This window comes from Pantherophis guttatus, chromosome 11 (assembly GCF_059756535.1).
Source record: "Pantherophis guttatus breed Tessera chromosome 11, ASM5975653v1, whole genome shotgun sequence".
In the NCBI taxonomy this organism is placed as follows: domain Eukaryota; kingdom Metazoa; phylum Chordata; class Lepidosauria; order Squamata; family Colubridae; genus Pantherophis; species Pantherophis guttatus.
The window spans coordinates 22,929,715-22,950,757 of NC_142073.1; the positions used below are offsets into that span (position 1 = coordinate 22,929,715).

The following is a 21,043-nucleotide window of genomic DNA, read 5'->3' on the forward strand; positions in this document are numbered from 1 at the left end:
CCCTTCCAACTCCGTTAATCTGAATCTATCTACAATGGTCGAAGGCCTGGAGGCTAAAACATGCAATGAACAGTTGCAGGAACTGGGCATGGCTAGTCTAGTGAAGAGAAGGACCAGGGGAGACACGATAGCCGTCTTCCAATATTGGAGGGGCTGCCACAGAGAGGAGGGGGGTCAACCTGTTTTCCAACCGGGGGCAGAACCGGTTCGGTGACGTCATATTGTCACCGCTACCGGCTCGGCAGAACCGGGCCGAACCGGGAGGAACCCACCACTGCTGCACACTTCCCCATGTACAGCCTGGCTTCCTTTCGCTCTCCACAACTTTTCACCAGGCACCCAACCACCACACAAATGGTTGTTTGAGCTACATTTTGTCCAGATGTAATTAAGAAGGTACCTGCACTAATAAAAAAATGTCTTTAATACACGTGCTTTAAATTTCAATGTACTCTCATCAACTTTTCACACCATAGAAATTTTAAAAATATATTTACATTAGAAAGAAGAGTCATACCAATACAGGTAGTTCTTGACTTATGAACACAATTGAGCCCAACATTTCTGTTGCTAAGAGAGATATTTGTTAAATGAGTTTTTCCCTATTTTACAACCTTTCTTGCCACAGCTGATAAGTAGAACCACTGCAGTTGTTAAGTTAGTTACACAGTTCTTAAGTGAATCTGGTTTTCCCGTTGACTTTGCTAATCAGAAGGTCACAAAAATATGTCTCAGTTGTCAAGTGTCTGAATTTTGATCACATGTCCATGAGGATGTCGCAATGGTTATAAGTGTGAAAAACAGTCATTTAAGTCACTTTTTTCAGTGCCGTTGTAAGTTTGAAAGTCACTAAACAAACTATTGTAAGTCAAGATTTCCTATATTGAAGGAAAACAGATCAGTGTCATCCCGAAGCTACTCAGAGGTATGAAGTCACCCAAGTCCACCAAAGAATTGTTTGGCTGAGTTTCCAGGAAGATCCTCCTATGAACATTTCATATCCAAAGTCCCCCTGGCCAGGACAAGGTCATATGCTAGAGTTGCTGGACTGGAGTTTCAGGCTGTTGGAAGACGTGCACTGCATGGAATTCGACCTGCGAGACTGCCACACTTTGGCCAAGTACCAAAGGAAGATGAAGAAGCCTGGAGAAACAGGAGGAGATCACAGATGTCTTGATTTTAGGGTTAGTTTTAAAATTTTAATATTGATTTTAAATTGACAAGTTTTAAATTATGGGCCAAATTTATAAATTATTTTAACTTTATTTTTTAACTGTGATGTTTTGTATAGATGTTTTTATCTTGGCTGTTCACCGCCCTGAGTCCGAAAGGAGAAGGGCGGTATAGAAATTTGAGTAAAGTAAAGTAAAGTAAAGTAAGATGTTAAGCAGTTCCTGGAAGGGAGTGAGGAATTTGGACACATGGATAGAACTGCAGTCAGGGGTGAAATTCAGCAGATTCTGACAGGTTCTGGAGAACCGGTAGCGGAAATTTTGAGTAGTTTGGTGTTATGAGCAGATTTTTGGAACCAGAGATCACTTTGAGCATGGATCAGGGGTGAAATTCAGCAGGTTTTGACAGGTTCTGGAGAACCGGTAGCGGAAATTTTGAGTAGTTCGGAGAATTGGCAAATACCACCTCTGGCTGGCCCCAGAGTGGGGTGGGAATGGGGATTTTGCAGTATCCTTCCCCCAGGAGTGGGGAGGGAATGGAGATTTTGCAGTATCCTTCCCCTGCCATGCCCGCCAAGCCACGCCCACCAAGCCACACCACGCCCACCAAGCTCCGCCCACAGAACCGGTAGTAAAAAAATTTGAATTCCACCACTGACTGCAGTATAATGTTGTACTGTAGGAATACCCTTGAAGAAAGGAGGAAGAGCTGCAGCCAAGGCAACAGATAGATAAAAAGAAATCTCAGTCCGGGGCAGAAATGTAAATCAGACTTACAAGTTTCAGTTACTCATAATAAAAGTAGACAACAGAATAATAGAGTTGGAGCTGGAGAAACAGAAGATCACTGATGTTTAGCAGTTCCTGGAAGGGAGTGAAGAATTTGAACACACAGATAGAACTGCAGTGTAATGCAGGGGTGAAATGCTCCCGGTTCGGACCGGATCGCTCGATCCGGTAGCGATGGAGGCAGGTGGTTTGGAGAACCGGTAGCAAAAATCCTTGGCCCCCCCACATCCCATGCCCAGCTGAGCCACGCAGTCATCAGAGGCTTTTTTTCTTTTAAATGCCTCTGACAATCCAAGCTGAGTTGCCTGATCGGCAGAGGCTTTTAATCAGGCAACTCAGCTTGGATCGTCAGAGGCATTTAAAAGAAAAAAAGCCTCTGATGATCAGGCAACTCAGCTGGGATCATCAGAGCCTTTTGAAAGCATTTTTTTACAACCTCTTGTAAAAGGTTGTAGAAAAAATGGTTTTAAAAGTTAAAAAAAATTGGCCATGCCCACCCAGTCACATTACCCCCACCACCACCAAGCCACGCCCATAGAACCGGTAGTAACACATTTTAGATTTCACCACTGGTGTAATGTTGTACTGTAGGAATAACCTTGAGGAAAGGAGGAAGAGCTGCAGCCAAAGAAACAGATAGATTAAAGAAATTTGAGTCCAGGGCAGAAATGTAATCTGAGAAAGCATCTAAGACAGAAACTCTCTAGTTCATGTGAAGATAAAGGAAGGGAGGTGGACATGCAGTCGGACTTTCAAGGTTCTGTTACTATAACCGTATCTTAAAAGTAGATAATAGACAATGGAATGATAGAGTTGGAGCTAGAGAAACAGGAGGAGATCTTAATTAATAATTGCCCCAAAATCTTCCAATAGGAATTGTCTTCACTTCAACTCCTAGGTGCTCTAACTTTCCCACTACAATTGTTATACGTGGTAGATTGGTTAGGTCGATGAGATTGGTTCTACTTGAAGCCTTTGTCTACAAGGGTGGGATTGAAAAATTTCAGCAATCGGTTTGCTGCCTGGTTGCTGGGGGGGGGGCGTTGCTTACTCAGTCTCCTGCAACACAGCAGAGGGGGGGTGTTTTCACACTTCCCAGGCTCCAGAGACTTTCCTCGAGCCTCCAGGAGGGTGAAAATAGCTTCCCCCGGGCACCAGAAGCCCTCTGGAGGCCAGAAATGGGCCCATTTCTAGACATCTGGTACTTCCTGTTTTTTGCCCTCCCCAGGCTCCGGAGGCTTTCCTAGACTCTCCAGGAGGGCAAAAATGGCCTTTTCCGTGCACCAGAGACCCTCCAGAGGCCAGAAACAGGCCCGTTTCTGGATTTCCAGTAGGCCCATTTTTCGCCCTCCCAGAGCCTCCGTGTGCGCCCTGCACTCCCCTGCCCTTCAGGGAAGCGGGGAGACTCCTGGGAGGGGAAAGCTGGGCAGGGTCAGCCAGTCCTTGGAAGAACCGGTTCGGTGCACCAGATTAAAATTAACATCCGGTTCACCCGAACTGGTGCGAACCGGCTGAATCCCACCCTTGTTTGTCTACCTGGAGATGCTGGAAGTCAATCTAAGACTTCTCCAAACAAATCATGGGTTCTATTTACCATCCTCTAGGGTCTGCTTCACTTACAAATTAGATCAATATTTCTCAGTCTTGGCAATGTTCAAATGGGTGGACATCAACATTCAGAATTCTGGAGTTGGAGTCCACCCCTCTGAAAGTTGCAAAGTTTCAAAACATTGAATTAGATTGAATAGGTGCCTCTCAAGTTAGCAGTGATCTCCATATTACATAACAGGAGAAGCCCAAAGGTAGGAGACCAGAAGTAGACCTCACCCTGTGACCTTGAAGAGAGTTGATGATGGAGAAAAGTTAGACGAGCAGCAACTTGATCATCCCATCCTCTTAGGATCTCCTTCACTTTCACAAGCTCAGATTGAATTGAAAAGATGAAGTCACAGAGCCAAAATGCAACTCTCTCTTGTGTTGCGTGAAAATCCAGGGGACAAAAACTGATAAGGTGACAGACCTCAAGAGTAAGGGGAGCAGGAATACTCACTGACCTTGGAGACAGTTGATGATAGTGAAAAGATACACGGCCACCAGCTTGAAGGTCTCAGAAGCAATTGCAAAGAAGACCAGCCCCCACGGGATGCCCAGGACACAGCTCAGGCCCAGGAGCATCACCACATATCCCCAGTGACGCTTTTGATGTTTCAGCCTGAGAATCTCATACACCATGATGGTCAGCATGATGCTGTTGAACAAGAACACCAGGCTTAAATAGCCCAAATTCAGGAAACTGTTGATCTCCATTTTGGTAATCCAACAGCTGGAGAAGAAGAAGAGAAAAAACAGAAATATAAGTCTAGGTACTATTTAACTAACTGGAAGGTGCATGAAAACTGGAATATGAGCATTCAAATAGGCTGGGAAATTTTCTTTAAGCTGACACCTTCCCCCAAAACAGGAATTTCCAGGATGCTCCAGGGCCAATCATGAATGTGATGCATCCCATTCGTTTTGTGGCCTCTGCTCATTCCCTGATTCTCTCGTTCTCCAAGAAACTTGGTTGATGGAAATGTATAAAACAACATCATTTGTTTTATAATGAGCCACGAGGGACAAAAAGATGGGCCATGCTAAGCGGGGCTTAATGAGTCTAGTCATAATACTTCTTGATAGAATCACAGAATCCCAGGACTGGAAGGGATCTTCAAGGTCTTCTACTCCAACCTAATGCCCAAGAGCTTACACCATCCTGGACAAATGTTGTCCAATCTTTTCTTGAAACCTTCTAGTGCTGGAGCATCCATCCATCCATCCATCCATCCATCCATCCATCCATCCATCCATCCATCCATCCATCCTACCATCCATCCATCCATCCAGCCAGCCAGCCAGCCAGCCATCCAGCCAGCCAGCAATGGAGCACATTCATGATATGAGATTAGAAGAAATTAATCTGGGAAATTATGATATAGATGAAATTCAAATATTGAGGTTGAAACAGAAGGGGAGAGAGTTACTCTGTGTAAACATTTATGCACCACCCAGACAACAAATAATGTGGGTTAACCTGGAAAAGTCTTTAGTTGACATATTACATCAATGATTTAATTGTGACCTATTACTTTCTGAAACCCAAGATAGGGCCCCCTATACTGTCAAACTATTTACTCAAACTGTATTACTATTATTCTTCTCATCCTTCCTAGTACCTATCTCTTCCCACTTATGACTATAACCACGTTGCTTGTATCTTTACAATTTATATTGTTTTACTTGTTTCCTAGTACGACTTGATTGCTTATTAGTAACCTATGACTATCACTAAGTGTTGTATCTTAGGATTCTTGATGAATGTATTTTATTTTTCTTTATGTACACTGATGCACCAAAGACAAATTCCTTGTGTGTCCAATCACACTTTATCAATAAGGAATTATTTGACCATCTATGACTGTTTGTGAGGACTTTAATGCTAGTATTGACCCAGATTTGGTAATACTGAATCTAAAGGATAAAGACTTTTATGAATTGGAGGCCACTTTCCCTCTGGGACATATATCTCATGATAAAACCCAAAATAAACACAGATTAGAACTACATAAATTAATGTATATATTACAAAATTTATACATTGTCTATATGGATCACAATGGGATCAGTTTGGGTTCCTATATATCAGTCAGCCAGAAATAGGTGCAGTTGTTGATTATATATTATTTCTGACAGTGAGAACAATCAACCAATGGAACAGAAGTTGCCTTCAGAAGTTGTGGGAGCTTCATCACTTGAGACTTTCAAGAAAAGATTGGACTGCCATTTGTCAGAAATGGTGTAGGGTCTCCTGCTTAGGTGGGGGTTTAGACTAGATGACCTATAAAGTCCCTTCCAACTCTGTTAATCTGTTAAATATGTTAATATCACCCTCAAGGATATGATTTAGTACAGTAACATCTCCAGATGTTGGGTCTGAGCCTCTGCTACCCAGAGATGGACGGTTGTTAAAATAGGGGGCATTTTGTTCTATTCCCTCAGGAACTTACATGGCTGAAATGGTGTAATTACCAGGAGACTCATAGACCTTAAAAGAGGAAAGCCCATAGTAGGACTGATCAATCCCAAAAATTAGGCATATGATGAGTGTAGGAAGACCTGCAGAGGAGAACAGCTGGAGTTAATGCCAGATACAGATACAGATCCCCCTCCCCTAATTCCGCAACAATTGTTGAAAGGTAAGTTCAAGCCAGTACCAAAATGGGAAAGAAATCCTAGATAATTAGATAATATGATTAGATTAATAATCTTAGAGGAATTATTGAGTCTGTCATCTGTACCTCTATAACTGTCTGGTTTGGCTCTACAACCCAACAAGACAGACACAGACTTCAGAGGATAATTAGAACTGCAGAAAAAACCATGGCTACCAGCTGCCTTCCATGGAGGATCTGTATACTGCACGAGTCAAAAAGAGGGCTGGGAAAATATCTACAGACCCCTCGCATCCTGGATATAAACTGTTTCAACTCCTACCCTCAAAACGACGCTCTAGAGCACTGCACACCAGAACAACTAGACACAAGGACAGTTTTTTCCCGAACGCCATCACTCTGCTAAACAAATAATTCCCTCAACACTGTCAAATAATTTACTAAGACTGTATTACTATTCTTCTTCTCTTCCTTACTAGTACCTATCTCTTTCCACTTATTACTATAACCATGCTTCTTGTATCTTTCAATTTATATTGTTTTTTTACTTGTTTCCTAGTACAAATTGATAGCTTATTAGTAACCTTGACTATCACTAAGTGTTGCATCTTTTTATTCTTGATGAATGTATTTATTCTCCTTATGTACACTGAGAGCATATGCACCAAAGACAAATTCCTTGTGTGTCCAATCACACTTGGGCAATAAAGAATTCTATTCTATTCTATTCTATTCTATTCTATTCTATTCTATTCTATTCTATTCTATTCTATTCTACTCTACTCTACTCTACTCTACTCTACTCTACTCTACTCTATACCATTCTATAAAATATAATAGTTCCAGAGTAAGAGATAGTGAGAGACAGATCCAAAACAAGGATGCAAAAAAAGAGAGCCTTTTATCACTCACCCCAACCGATTAAGGACAGCTTGACAAGTAAGCATTTCATGTAGGAGTTGAAGACTTGGATCACCAGCCGGTAGAGATTGTAGCCCTCAATGCCCATCCAGGTCAAGCACGCAAGCATGGCAAAGTGTAGGAATATCCCACTAGCTTTGCAAGCTATGTCTCCTCCCTCAAGAGCCACGTACACCGCAATGAGGAAGCTCATGTCAAGAAGAAAGATGGCCCAGAGGAGATTCATGTGGACATAGACGATGTGGTCTCTCTGCTTTTTCCTGTGAAGAAGGAAGAGCATCGTACTTCTCTTCTTGGTTCTATGAGACTCTAAGATGCAGTCATGAAATGTCTTAGCACCGGTTGTAAGAAAGGGTTTGATCCCCAAGACCTGATCCCTGTGTAACCTCCTTCCCCCTCCAGATGTTCTGCAGACCATTCTCATAGTCCATTGCTGTTGGCCATGCTGGTTGGAGCTCATGGAAACTAAAGTCCAAAAGACTGGACAGCCACAGGTCATCGACCTCTGTCCATCTCAGAAAACATATATCCTTCACGTGCACAGACTCCCACCCCAGCCCCGAGATTGCTGTCCAGAGGAGATTCATGTGGACATAGACAATGTGATGTCTGCTTTTTCCGATGAAAAAGAAAGAGCATCATACTTCTCTTCTTGGTTGTATGAGGCTCCAAGCTGCAGTCATGAAATGTCTTAGCACCTGTTGTAGGAAAGGGTTTAATCCCCAAGATGGATCCCTGAATTATCTAGACCTGCTTCTGTTGGAAGAAATATCCATCTAGTTCAGTTCCAAGCTAGGAAAAAGACGCTGAAAATAACACAGAGGCTGATTGGAAAGGAAGTTGGTTTATTGATGAAGCAGAGCCACCAGCACCTTGAGGTTTTGGTTCAGCTGACCCAGAACTGCACGCTGTCTTTGTGTGTGGCTCTGTTCATCAATAATCTTTCCTTCCAATCAGCCTCCATGTTGTTTCCAGCATCTTTCTCCCAGCTTGGGACTGAACCAGATGGATATTCCTTCCAACACTTCCCTACAGATGTTCTGCAGACCATTCTCATCATCCAATGCTGTTGGCTGTGCTGTTGGAGCTCATGGAAACTGAAGTTCAAAAGACTGGACAGCCACAGGTCATCGACCTCTGTCCATCTCAGAAAACATATATCCTTCACGTGCACAGACTCCCACCCCAGCCCCGAGATTGCTGTCCAGAGGAGATTCATGTGGACATAGACAATGTCATGTCTGCTTTTTCCTGTGAAAAAGAAAGAGCATCATACTTTTCCTCCTTTCCAAATCCCGACTTAGAGAAAATAGCAACGTATCCTACCACAAGCAAAGGAAGACAATGGTGATGAATGAAGCCAGAGCTGAAATGATGCAACCAACATAACTGACAATGTTCAGGTATTCCTGGTGGACCTTGTCTATATCTGAGGAGGGGAGCTGTGGAAGAAAAGGCAGGAAGGAAAAGATCTAACAAGGGTAAACGAGTAAAGACTTTCCAGCAGCTCCAGGACTGAAGGAATCATAAATGTTCTGAATGTGGTTGGATCACAACTAGAAGACTTCGCAGGAAGCAATGAGGCCTTCAAGTCCAACTTCCTGTCAGGGGTCGAATCCCTGAAAGCTGTCTGTCTTCCTCTTGAACATATTCTATGAAGAGAAATTTGCTTTCTGTCACTGGTTCTACAACCAGTGGAACAGAAGTTGCCTTCATAAGTTGTGGGTGCTCCATCATTGGAGGCTTTTAAGAGACTGGACAGCCACTTGTCTGGAATGGTGTAAGGTCTCGTGCCTTTAGCAGAGGGTTGGACTCCAAGGTCCCTTCCATCTCAGTTATTTTGTTATTATAACCAAACTGTTCTTACCATTACAAAGCTTTTCCTATGGTTCAGCTACCATCTGTAACTGAGATCCATGATTTGGTATCCTATGCTCTTTGGTGTCAAGGATCAGATCTTCACCTGTGCAACATGCTGCTATCACCGCAGCATGTGGTTGTTGTTTTTGGGGCCAAAGTTATGAAATTCTTTTTAAAATTTTAAATTTTGTATTGGTATGTGTTTTAGTTTTGGCTCTGCACCGCCCTGAGTCCACTAGGAGAAAGGCGGTATACAAATTGAATAAAATTGAATAAAATAAAATAATAAAATAAAATAAAATAAAATAAAATAAAATAAAATAAAATAAAATAAAATAAAATAAAATAAAATAAAATAAAATAAAATAAAATAAAATAAAATAAAATAAATAAATATGGACAAATGCAAATGGGAATATGGTTCCTCAGTTATCTTTATGGGTACCTTCAAGTCTGTTTTTGACTCTAGATCCGTGATGGTGAACCTATGGCACGCATGCCACAGGTGGCACATGAAGCCATATCTGTGGCACGCAAGCATTGCCCTAGCTCAGCTCCAGTGTGCATGCAAGCAAAGGCAGCTGATTTTTGGGCCTTCTGGGCCCACTGGAAGTCAGGAAATGGGCTGTTTCCAATCTCCGGAGGGCCTCCGGAGGGATGGGGAAGGCAGTTTTTGCCCTCCCCAGTCTCCAAGAAAGGCTCTGGAGCCTGGGGAGGGCGAAAAACAGGCCTACCGGGCCCACTGGGCCATCACGTGCCAAAAACGGGGGTCGCACGGGGGAGGTCACGTGTGCATGCGCGGGGGGCAGGGTGCATTGAATTATGGGTGTGGGCACATGTGCGCGAGACCCCCCTGTGCTCCCCCCACTTTTGGCACGCGATGGCAAAAAGGTTAGCCATCACTGCTCTAAGTAATTGCCTGGACATTTCCTTGGCAAATTATCTTTACTCAAAGCTAAACAGGTGAATCCTCTTAATCCCTCTTTTAGGATTGGTCCTTCCCCCTCCAAGGAATTTATTTATTTATTTTATTTATTATTTATTTATTAATTCAACTTTTATATCACCCTTCTCCCCAGGGGGACTCAGGGCGGTGAACAGCCAAACTTAAAACACATATAGTACAAAAGTTAAGAAAAAACTAAAAATAAATTAAATCATCGGCATTTCCAGTTTAAAATCCCAGATCTGCAAAATCGAAAAGTTCCCAATTTAAAACCCAGAATCAATAAAATCGAAAATTTAAAAACCCCATTAAAACGATTTAAGCTAGGCCAGCTTGTTGGAATAAATAAGTCTTCAGGGCCTTTCGGAAAGCGCCGAGGTCCGGGATCAGTCGTATTCCAGGAGGTAGCTCATTCCACAGATTGGGTGCCCCCACAGAGAAGGCTCTCCCCCTGGGGGCTGCCAGCTAACATTGCTTGGCCGACGGCACCCTGAGGAGGCCCTCTCTGTGCGAGCATACTGGCCGGTGGGAGGTTATCGGTAGCAGCAGGCGGTCTCGCAGGTATCCCGGCCCTATGCCATGGAACGCTTTAAAGGTGAGAACCAACACCTTGAAGCGCACCCGGAAGACCACTCTAGGTCCGTGATGGCGAACCTATGGCACACGTGCCAGAGGTGGCACGCAGCACCCTCTCTGATGGCACATGAGCCGTCACCCCAGTTCATGGGTGCGCGCCTCCTGCCAGCCAGCTGATCTTCAGGTCTCTGCCCTGCAAGTGCAGGGGGCGGGACACTGTGGGGGGGGGCATGCGTGCAGGCACAGGGGTGCATGTGGGGGGGGACATGCACGTATGAATGGGGCATGGGGCACATGTGCAGGGGCCATGCGCACATTGTATTTTGGGGGTTCGGGTACCCATGCACATGCTTTGGGCACCGGAAAAGATTAGCCATCACTGCTCTAGGTTCATGCAAGTCTACTTCCTGGCAAACCAAGTATGCATTTGCCTACCTTCAGCTTCACTAAATATTGAATAATATTAAATAAATAAATAGAATTCTATTATTATACAGTCAGTTTTTCTTGGTTTGGCTCAAGGGTAAGAGGTCTCCTGAGGCTTTCTGATCCCTCACCATTGGCCAGTCTTTCTGAATTTCTGGGAGTTGTAGTCCTCCATCGTCCTTGGTCCCCATCATGTCCTCTACAGCAGGGGTGCCAAACTCAAGGCTCACAGGCCAGATCCAGCCTGCAGGGTCCTGAGATCTGGCCCATGGGGCTCCCTGGAAACAGCAAAGGACCGGCCCACTGCAGCCCTCCCGAGCTCCATTTTCACTGGCAGAGGCTTGCAAGAGGCCGTTGCAGCCAAAAATGGAGCTAAGGCAGGGGTGAAATCCAGCAGGTTCTGACAGGTTCTGGAGAACCGGTAGTGGAAAATTTGAGTAGTTCGGAGAACCAGCAAATACCAGTTCTGGCTGGCCCCAGAGTGGGGTGGGAATGGAGATTTTGCAATATCCTTCCTCCAGGAGTGGGGAGGGAATGGGGATTTTGCAATATCCTTCCTCCAGGAGTGGGGAGGGAATGGGGATTTTGCAGTATCCTTCTCCCAGGCGTGGGGAGGGAATGGGGATTTTGCAGTATCCTTTCCCCTGGAGTGGGGTGGGAATGGAGATTTTGCAATATCCTTCCCCCAGGAGTGGGAAGGGAATGGGGATTTTGCAGTATCCTTCCCCCCAGGAGTGGGGAGGGAATGGAGATTTTGCAATATCCTTCCCCCCAGAAGTGGGGAGGGAATGGAGATTTTGCAATATCCTTCCCCCCAGAAGTGGGGAGGGAACGGAGATTTTGCAATATCCTTCCCTCAGGAGTGGGGAGAGAATGGAGATTTTGCAATATCCTTCCCTCAGGAGTGGGGTGGGAATGGAGATTTTGCAATATCCTTCCCCCCAGAAGTGGGGAGGGAATGGGGATTTTGCAGTATCCTTTCCCCTGGAGTGGGGTGGGAATGGAGATTTTGCAATATCCTTCCCCCCAGAAGTGGGGAGGGAATGGGGATTTTGCAGTATCCTTTCCCCTGGAGTGGGGTGGGAATGGAGATTTTGCAATATCCTTCCCCCCAGAAGTGGGGAGGGAATGGAGATTTTGCAGTATCCTTCCCCTGGAGTGGGGAGGGAATGGAGATTTTGCAATATCCTTCCCCCAGGAGTGTGGCCTGAATGGGGATTTTGCAGTATCCTTCCCCTGCCACGCCCACCAAGCCACACCATGCCCACCAAGCCACGCTCACAGAACCGATAGTAAAAAAAATTGGATTTCACCACTGAGCTAGGGAGCCCATTTTCGCTGGCAGAGAGCTCGGACCAAAGGCGCTCCCAACACGAGTGGTGTCAAGCTGGCCGCACCCACCCTGCCGTCCCCCCACCCCCCGAGGTCAAACACAGCCATGATGCGGCCCTCAATGAAATTGAGTTTGACAACCCTGTAAGAGTCCCTTCCAACTCATCTGTTAATCTGTTAAACCCCTGGTCTACAGAATGCTGATATGGAGTTTGGTACTTACCATGAGCACCGCAAAGAAGGTGAGATGGTCACAAAGGCAGGTTGTTTGGTTACCTCTGTGCTTCACTTCACAGCCTGATGTATTCCACTTGCCGATGTCACCAGCTACGGTCAAAAGGAGAGGCTACTTTAGAGATGATTCTCTTGAAGGAGAGGAAATGAAAGAGCCCACCAACCATCATTCTTTCGGTGTTCCTACTGCAAGAAACACTAAAGGAGATGCCCAGAGAAGAGATTGGACAGCCCCACTTGTCCAGAATAGTAAACAAGGGGTTGGACTAGAAGACCTCCATTGTCCCTTTCAACTGTATTATTCTGTTATTCCTTTCAAATCTTCACATTCATGCTCCCAACATCTTTGGACACTTACGCTTGGCGCCCATAACCCAGAAGACACACCAGGGAGTAAAATTCCTCTGAAATAAAACCAAAATTCAAAGAGTGAATATAATGCATGGCTGTTGTTGTTGTTTTTTAAAATATATATATATAAAATACAGGGAACGATCATAGAGACACATGCAATGTTTCTTAGGCTCTGCAAAAGTTTAAGATGTCTGGACTTCAGCTTTAAACTTCAAGCTTCAAGTCAACACTTCAAAGTCCAGGCATCTTAAATGGCTGAGCTTGGGAAATACGGATATATAGTTTTTGATACTTTTGGTCTACATGCAGTTTGGATGAGTCACTGAGATGATTGCAATCATCCATCCATGTGGTATATAAGAGGAACTGAAGATCTGCTCTCCCCCACCCCCATTCCTTTTTTTTCAGATGACACAACATGTTATCATTAGGTGATGTGTTGCTGTCCCATTGTCAATCCTTCTCTCGCCTTGGTTGCTTCTCTTCCCAGTCTAGTTCCTGCCTCCCTCCAAAACTTGGGACAACAAAGCAGATTTGACCCTTGTTGAGCTGTGCAGAGTCATAAATTTGAGATGGGTGGCTAGATAAATTGAAATAATCAATCAATTCATCACTTGATGGCCCTGGAATCTATTTCTCTGATCCTCCTAATTAGGATTAGTCAGCCAGCACTAATGACAAATGATCAGAAACATTACAGAGGCTCACAACCTTCGCTAAGGACTACACAATTGTTATTGTTACCCTTTTTCAGACTGAAAGTGCTAAATAATTATTCTCATAAACTAAATCTCTCTCTGTCTGTCTGTCTGTCTGCCTGCCTGCTTGTCTGTCTGTCTACCTGCCTACCTGCCTATCTATCTATCTGTCTGTCTGTCTGCCTGCCTGCCTACCTGCCTACTTGCCTATCTATCTGTCTGTCTGTCTGCCTCCCTGTCTGCCTGCCTATCTGTCTGTCTATCTTTCTACCTGTCTACCTGCCTATCTATCTATCTGTCTGTCTGTCTGTCTACCTGCCTGCCCGCCTGCCTGTCTACCTGCCTACCTGCCTGCCTATCTGTCTATCTATCTAGCTCATCTATCATCTATCTCACCTATCCTCTATCATCTGTCTGCCTGTCTGCCTGCCTGCCTGCCTGCCTGCCTTTCTACCTGCCTACTTGCCTACTTGCCTATCTATCTGTCTGTCTGTCTGTCTACCTGCCTGCCTGCCTATCTATCTCATCTATCATCTATCTCACCTATCCTCTATCTATCTGTCTGTCTGTCTGTCTGTCTGACTGTCTGTCTGTCTGTCTGTCTGTCTGTCTGTCTATCTGTCTGTCTGCTGTGCCATCCCGTTTACTTCTCATTTCTCACATCATTTATGTGAGAAAGCCACAATATATGACTTGGCTTATCCCATACCATAAGAATGTAGAAATGTATGAAGAATTTTGATACAGACCTTCATGGCACTGAAAACAAGCCAAAATCAGGGCAATGGGAAGAAGAGATCTCTGACCTACCTGGTTGTGCCAAAAAGTTATTGATATTCGCTCTTTCGGGAGCAACCCATGGACGGTTGTGTTCCCCACTGAGATGCCAATCACTTTTCCACCAAGGATCGGGTGGGAATCATTATCCTGCCGGAAACAATTTTTAGATTTTAATGATAGGTAGGTAGGTAGGTAGGTAGGTAGGTAGGTAGGTAGATAGATAGATAGATAGATAGATAGATAGATAGATAGATAGATAGATAGATAGATAGATAGATGGATGGATAGGGAGAGAGAGCGAGAGAGAGATGATAGGTAGGTAGGTAGGTAGGTAGATAGATGATAGAGATAGGTAGGTAGGTAGGTAGGTAGGTAGAGATAGATAGATAGATAGATAGATAGATAGATAGATAGATAGATAGATAGATGATAGAGATAGATAGGTAGGTAGGTAGATATAGATAGATAGATAGATAGATAGATAGATAGATAGATAGATAGGTAGGTAAGTAGGTAGATAGGTAGATTAGATATAGATAGATAGATAGATAGACAGATAGATAGATAGATAGATAGATAGATAGATAGATAGATAGGTAGGTAGGTAGGTAGGTAGGTAGGTAGGTAGGTAGATAGGTAGATAGATAGATCGGTGGGTGGGTGGATGGGTGGATGGATGGATGGATGGATGGATGGATGGATGGATGGATGGATGGATGATAGATACAGATAAGAGAGAGAGAGAGAGAAAAATAGATAGGCAGATAGACAGAAATTGAGATAGACAAATAGATCGATTTTAAATAGATAGAGAGAGATGGATCTCAATATCCTTCCAGAAACAAAGTTTAGAGAAAGACCAATAGACAGACAGGCCAATAGATAGATAGATATAGACGACAGACAGAGATAAGGGCCATCTTCTGCCTTTTCCCTTTCCGTAATGTATCTGTTCTATGATGCCAATAAATCCACAAAAGCTTTGTGTTGTTAACAGTAACAGCAGCTTCCAAGTTCTTTTCCTGCTTTGCCACAACACACGAACAATGTTCCTGTAGACTAGAGGCTCACAGAGATAACCCTGGCAGAGCCACATGGGAGCCATGAAGACAAAATAAGAGACATCTCCGGCCTTAAGCCTTTCTCCAGGGCCGTTACCTGGAAGAGCACCGGGCTGGTCGCTGCCAACATCACAACTCTTCCCTCCTGGTTGACTTTGGCACCTTTGGCTTTTGCTAAGACTGTTTTTGACAGAGTCACTTGGAACTGGTTGATTTCAACATCCTGTAACACAGAAAACGATGTGGCATTACAGACTCTGATTGGAAAGGAAGAATAGCAGCTGCCTTATAAAGGGAAGGCTGGGACCATCATTTCCCATCTGGATTTTCTTCTCTCTTTTTAAAAAAGTTTGTTTTATTGATTTTACAACAACAACACAACATACAGAACACATAATATGTGTTTCTTTTTACATGTCAGTTTCATTCCTCTTACTTTCTACTTTATACATTCCTCATTTTTCCCATTTTTTATTATCATCGTCTTTATCGTCCCTTTATATCTAATTTCATTCATTTACACTATTTTACAGCTTTGTCACACTCTCCTCTCCATCATTTATTCACATTTACTTTCCCTAAACTCGAGCCAATCGTACCACTTGTTCCATACTTGATAGTATTCTGTATCTTCCTTTTCTTTTATTTCTTTCGTTAATTTGTCCATCTCCGCACAGTCCAGAATTTTCGTAATTATTTCTTCTACCCATCTGGATTTTCTTAATTTGATTTGCATCTACTGGCTCTGGCAACCAGGCAACTTACGCTGCTATCTATAATTTTCCAAATTATTATCGCATTCTTCTTGGGTCAGAATCAGTGCTGGGTTTCAAATTTTTTTACTACCGGTTCTGTGGGTGTGGCTTGGTGGGTGTGGCATGGCTTGGTGGGCGTGGCTTGGTGGGAGTGGCAGGGGAAGGATACTGTAAAATCTCCATTCTGTCCCCAATCCAGGGGAAGCTTATTGCAAAATCCCCATTTCCTCCTGATCAGCTGGGACTTGGAAGGCAGAGAATAGATTGGGGTTGGGGCCAGTCAGAATTTTTACTACCAGTTCTCCGAACTACTCAAAATTTCTGCTACCGGTTCTTCAGAACTAGTCAGAACCTGCTGAAACCCACCTCTGATTATATACAGATAGTCCTTCAAGCTGTCAAGGTTGGACACCTCTGTTAAGGGTCTGCTGTTCAAGCAGGAGGTTGGACTAGAAGACCTCCAAAGTCCCTTCCAATTCTGTTGTTCAGTATTCTATATTCGGGGGGGGGGGTTTGCATCCCAGTTCTGTACTCACCTGCACAATTTCCTCAATGGACAGATTTTTTTCAAGCGTCTCGGGTACAATTTTGTGCACATTGGCAAATATCTTTGATCTCCCAAACCTCTTGTGAAGTCCTTGGAACTGTGTCTCTGTCAACATTGACTCCAGATGTTGGAGATATCTGTTGAGAAAAGGGGAACCAGATGGATCCAGGCAACAGTTCCACGGGTGCCCACCTCCATCAAAGAGGCGGGCTGCCATTTCACTGGTCTATCTTAGTCCAACAGGCAGCAACACCTACAGCAAATTAGAATGATGTTAGAAGGGCAGCACCTATACAGTACAGGTAGTCCTTGTTTAGTGACAGCCTTTTTTTTTTAAGTTTTTTTATTTTTTTACAAACATATCAATGCGTGAACAGTGTGGCACATTCTAATACGAATAAAACTAGTAAAGTTAATCATAGTTACTACACTCAATCAACTTATATATTTCTATTAATAATACACATTTATATGAAGTTGCAGTCTATCATTATCCAATTGTCCCATGTTTTCTCTTGTTATTGCTTTTATTTTATTTATTTATTTATTTTAATTAGATTTGTATGCCGCCCTATCTCCATAGGACTTAGGGCGGCTCACAACAATTAAGATATACAATCTCAATCCAAGTAAGAAACATGTTAAAATACATATTAAACGCATATTAAAATACATTAAAAATCAAAACCCCATCAGTCCAGGCTGGGCAATGTAAACAGCCATGTTTTTAGTTATATAAAAGTGTGTGCGCTAATATTCCCTCTTCTCTTATTTCTGTCTCTTATGCTACCTTTTAATCATGTCACCTTTATATTAAAAAAACATTTTCTTTCTATCCTACCTAACTTCTAGTCATGTCACTTACCTAATAAAAGAAAAGAAAGTGAGAGAAAAGAAAAGCAAATCCAAACAACAAAATAAAAAAGAAATCATCTATCCATTATCTCTTGCCCTGTTCACCATTCACTCTTATGGGGGTGCTCTTCGAACGTGATGGACAAACATCATCAACTTGCCTTAATATTAACTTGCTTAATACCCTGTTTCCCCAAAAATAAGACCTCCCCTGATAATAAGCCCAATCAGGCTTTTGAGCGCATGCGCTAAAATAAGCCTCCCCTGAGAATAAGCCCTCCACCAATATATTTAAACAGTATGAGTGGTTGGAGGATAGGAAAAATGAGAAAGAGGAATGAAGGAGAGAGAAAGAACTGTTAAAATTAAGAGAGAAAATTGGTAAATTATAATATAAATGACTGAAATGTAAAGATCAAGCAAAATGTAGATGAAATAAAGAAGATAAATAGCAATATGGAATAAGATAAAATTAAAATACGTATAAATAGTAAATATTAAGAAAGGATCACTATGAAAAAGGTGTAAAAAAGAGTTTATGTATATAAATGTTGTATGTTTGTGTTTTGTTTTAATGTGTTTACAATAAAAACTTTTTTTTAAAAAAAAATTTTTGAAAAAAGAAAGAAAATATTTAAACGCATGCACAGCTGGTCCCTGCCATTTCCTCTGGTTTCCTCCACATGCCCCAAAATAATAAGACCTCCCCAAAAATAAGGCCAAACGCATATTTTGGGCTTCAAAAGAATATAAGACAGGGTCTTATTTTCGGGAAAACATGGTATTTCTCAACCTCAGCAACTTCAAGAAGAATTGTCTTCAATTCCCAGCTGGTTTGGGAATTCTGGGAATTGAAGCCCACTCTTCTTGAAGTTGCTGAGGTTGAGAATCAACTAGGTTTGAACCAGGGGTGAAATCCAAAATGTTTCCCTACCGGTTCTGTGGGTGTGGCTTGGTGGCCATGGCAGGGGAAGGATATTGCAAAATCTTCATTTCCACCCCACTCTGGGGCCAGCCAGAGATGGTATTTGCCAGTTCTCTGAACTACTCAAAATTTCCGCTACCGGTTCTCCAGAACTTGTTAGAACCTGCTGGATTTCACCCGTGGTTTGAACCTAGGGAATGTAGATGAAAAAAGCAAGCCCATTCGGTTTTGGAGCTGTGAGGAATCAAAGGCCCAGTTCTCTTTTCTTCACTAGTACAGGCGGCCATTAGCCCACATATACTCACATAAAGGGATCTTCGCGTATGACACTCCTACTTGGCTGAGGCATTTCTAAGTTTCTCAGTTTTGATTCTATTCTTCTAATTTCTGTTTCCACGTCATTTGTTCCATCGGGGTTTCTTTCCCCCCACACTGCTGGATAAAGCAAGAAAGAACATAACAGAGAAGCACCTTGCTCACCAGAGGCCTCCCCTGAGGAACATCTAGTGATGGATCTTAGAAGGGAAGGCGAGGTGTTGTGCTCCATAGAAAGGGAGACAGCTGTATATTACCTGGGAGCTGGAGAAGGAGGAGGAGAAGATAAAAAGGCATCCCGGGAGCTCTGGTCTCAATCCAGATGCTGCAGAGGCTTGATGTTGGTTTACACAAACCAGGTTTCCTTGCACAACCTCTAATAGCTTGGCTCTCCTTCAACGTACCTGGAAAAGTGTGCAGTTCTGGAAGTTAAGACCTCACCATTGTCTTTCAGGAAGGGCACAAATGAGCTGTGAATATATCCTGGAATTGGTATGCTTTTAAAGTGGGTCCCTCATGAATATATACAGTACAAACCACATTTAAGATCCTTAGTTCCTCACCGCTGACTTCCATGAAAGAGACAAGAGCAGCATCTCAACTCTACCTGGGAAGGTGGGATTCACTTACCTTCCCTACCAGTTCGCAAATGTGAGGGCACGCGCCACCTCTGCGCATGTGCAGTAATCATGCATTATGTCCAAGAGGTGGGCGGAGCCTCCCGTAGTCGCCGCTACCAGTTCGTGCGATCCGGATAGAACCATCTGAATCCCACCACTGACTCTACCCCAATTGGAGATACTATAATGGTCTTTAAAACATAGAAAGAGAGCAGGTCTATCAGTGGTGAAATCCAATTTTTTTTTATTACCGGTTCTGGGGGCGTGGTGTGGCTTGGTGGGCGTGTCTTGGTGGGCATGGCAGGGGAAGGATACTGCAAAATCCCCATTCCCTCCCCACTCTGGGGCCAGCCAGATGTGGTATTTGCCAGTTCTCCGAACTACTCAAAACTTCCACTACTGGTTCTCCAAACTACTCAAAATTTCCTCTACTGGTTCTCCAGAACCTGTCAGAACCTGCTGAATTTCATCCTTGGGGTCTATGTATTTGGATTGGCATCATTCTATAGTGCAAGGGGCAGAAAGGTTCAGTAGTTAAAGACTCTGAGCTTGTCAGCTGGAAAGCTGGAAAGCTGGAAAGCTGACAGCCAAGGGTTGAGACCCAAGCATTGCAGGACGGGGTGAGTTCCATTATTTGCTCCAGCGCCTGCCAACCTAGCTGTTCAAAAGCATTCAAATGTGAATAGATAAATAAGTACTACTTCAGTAACAGCATTTCATTTGCTACATGACCAGACAACACTGGCTCCCTTGACTAAGAAACGGAGACAAGCATAGCCCCATACAGTTAAACGTATAAAGAAACGTATTAACCAGGGAGATCAGAGCAGCAAAGAGAAGCTACTCTGAAAAGCTAAGGATTCAGCTCTCAACAAATGAACCAGCAAACATGTGGAAAACTCTTACAAATATCACCGGTTATAGCAAACCTTCTTCCCAGGCTGAAGGAAATCAACAACTGGCAGATGGCTTGAACGTGTTTTACTGCAGGTTTGAAAGGAAACTACAGCCACCTATCTCCACAACCCCCATCTCAGACACACCAACAACAGCCAAGCCTCCTACAACTGACCCCATCCCATTGGGTTCACAACCCCTGGTGATCTCAGAAAAGTGCAAGATCTATTTCATAGACAAAAGCCAGGAAAAGCTCCAGGCCCAGACAAGATAACTCCTCCTTGCTTAAAAGTCTGTGCTAACCAATTGGCCCCCATCTTCACCCATATCTTCAATAAATCACTAGAGATGTGCTATGTTCCTTCTTGCTTCAAATGCTCTACTATCATCCCAGTGCCGAAGAAGCCCACCATCAAAGGAACTGAATGACTACAGACCAGTTGCTCTAACATCTGTAGTCATGAAAACCTTTGAAAGGCTGGTGCTATCCCACTTAAAAACCATCACGGATGTTAGACCCCTTGCAATTTGCCTGCAGAGCAAATAGATCGACAGATGATGCTGTTAATATGGCTCTGCACTACATCCTACAACATCTTGAATCTCCAAAGACCTATGCAAGGGTCCTCTTTGTAGACTTCAGCTCAGCATTCAATACCATCATTCCAGATATTCTTCTAACTAAACTAAGTCAGCTAGCTGTACCTGACCACAACTTGTAGATGGATCATAAGCTTCCTAACATACAGGAAGCAGAAGGTGAAGCTAGACA

At 43.5% G+C, this 21,043-nt stretch overlaps 1 protein-coding gene across 2 annotated transcripts in view; it reads right to left on the reverse strand.

The window, feature by feature from the left end:
* Nucleotides 1-406: 406 nt before the first annotated feature.
* The window catches only part of LOC132711840 (adhesion G protein-coupled receptor G1-like), a 30,562-nt gene continuing 9,925 nt past the window's right edge, over nt 407-21,043 (reverse strand). The window contains exons 2-13 of one of the 2 annotated variants that reach the window (XM_087877047.1): nt 19,012-19,158; nt 18,745-18,871; nt 16,649-16,796; nt 15,455-15,580; nt 14,327-14,443; nt 12,823-12,868; nt 12,454-12,557; nt 8,417-8,532; nt 7,082-7,350; nt 6,005-6,113; nt 4,016-4,284; nt 407-1,143 (exon numbers count right to left, since the gene is read on the reverse strand). In XM_087877047.1, coding sequence (XP_087733173.1) covers nt 1,028-1,143; nt 4,016-4,284; nt 6,005-6,113; nt 7,082-7,350; nt 8,417-8,532; nt 12,454-12,557; nt 12,823-12,868; nt 14,327-14,443; nt 15,455-15,580; nt 16,649-16,796; nt 18,745-18,871; nt 19,012-19,051 — 1,587 coding nt within the window. In that variant the 5' untranslated portion in view covers nt 19,052-19,158 and the 3' untranslated portion in view covers nt 407-1,027. Of the gene's footprint in view, nt 1,144-4,015; nt 4,285-6,004; nt 6,114-7,081; nt 7,351-8,416; nt 8,533-12,453; nt 12,558-12,822; nt 12,869-14,326; nt 14,444-15,454; nt 15,581-16,648; nt 16,797-18,744; nt 18,875-19,011; nt 19,159-21,043 lie in introns of both variants that reach the window. The other variant, XM_087877046.1, reaches the window with a different exon arrangement.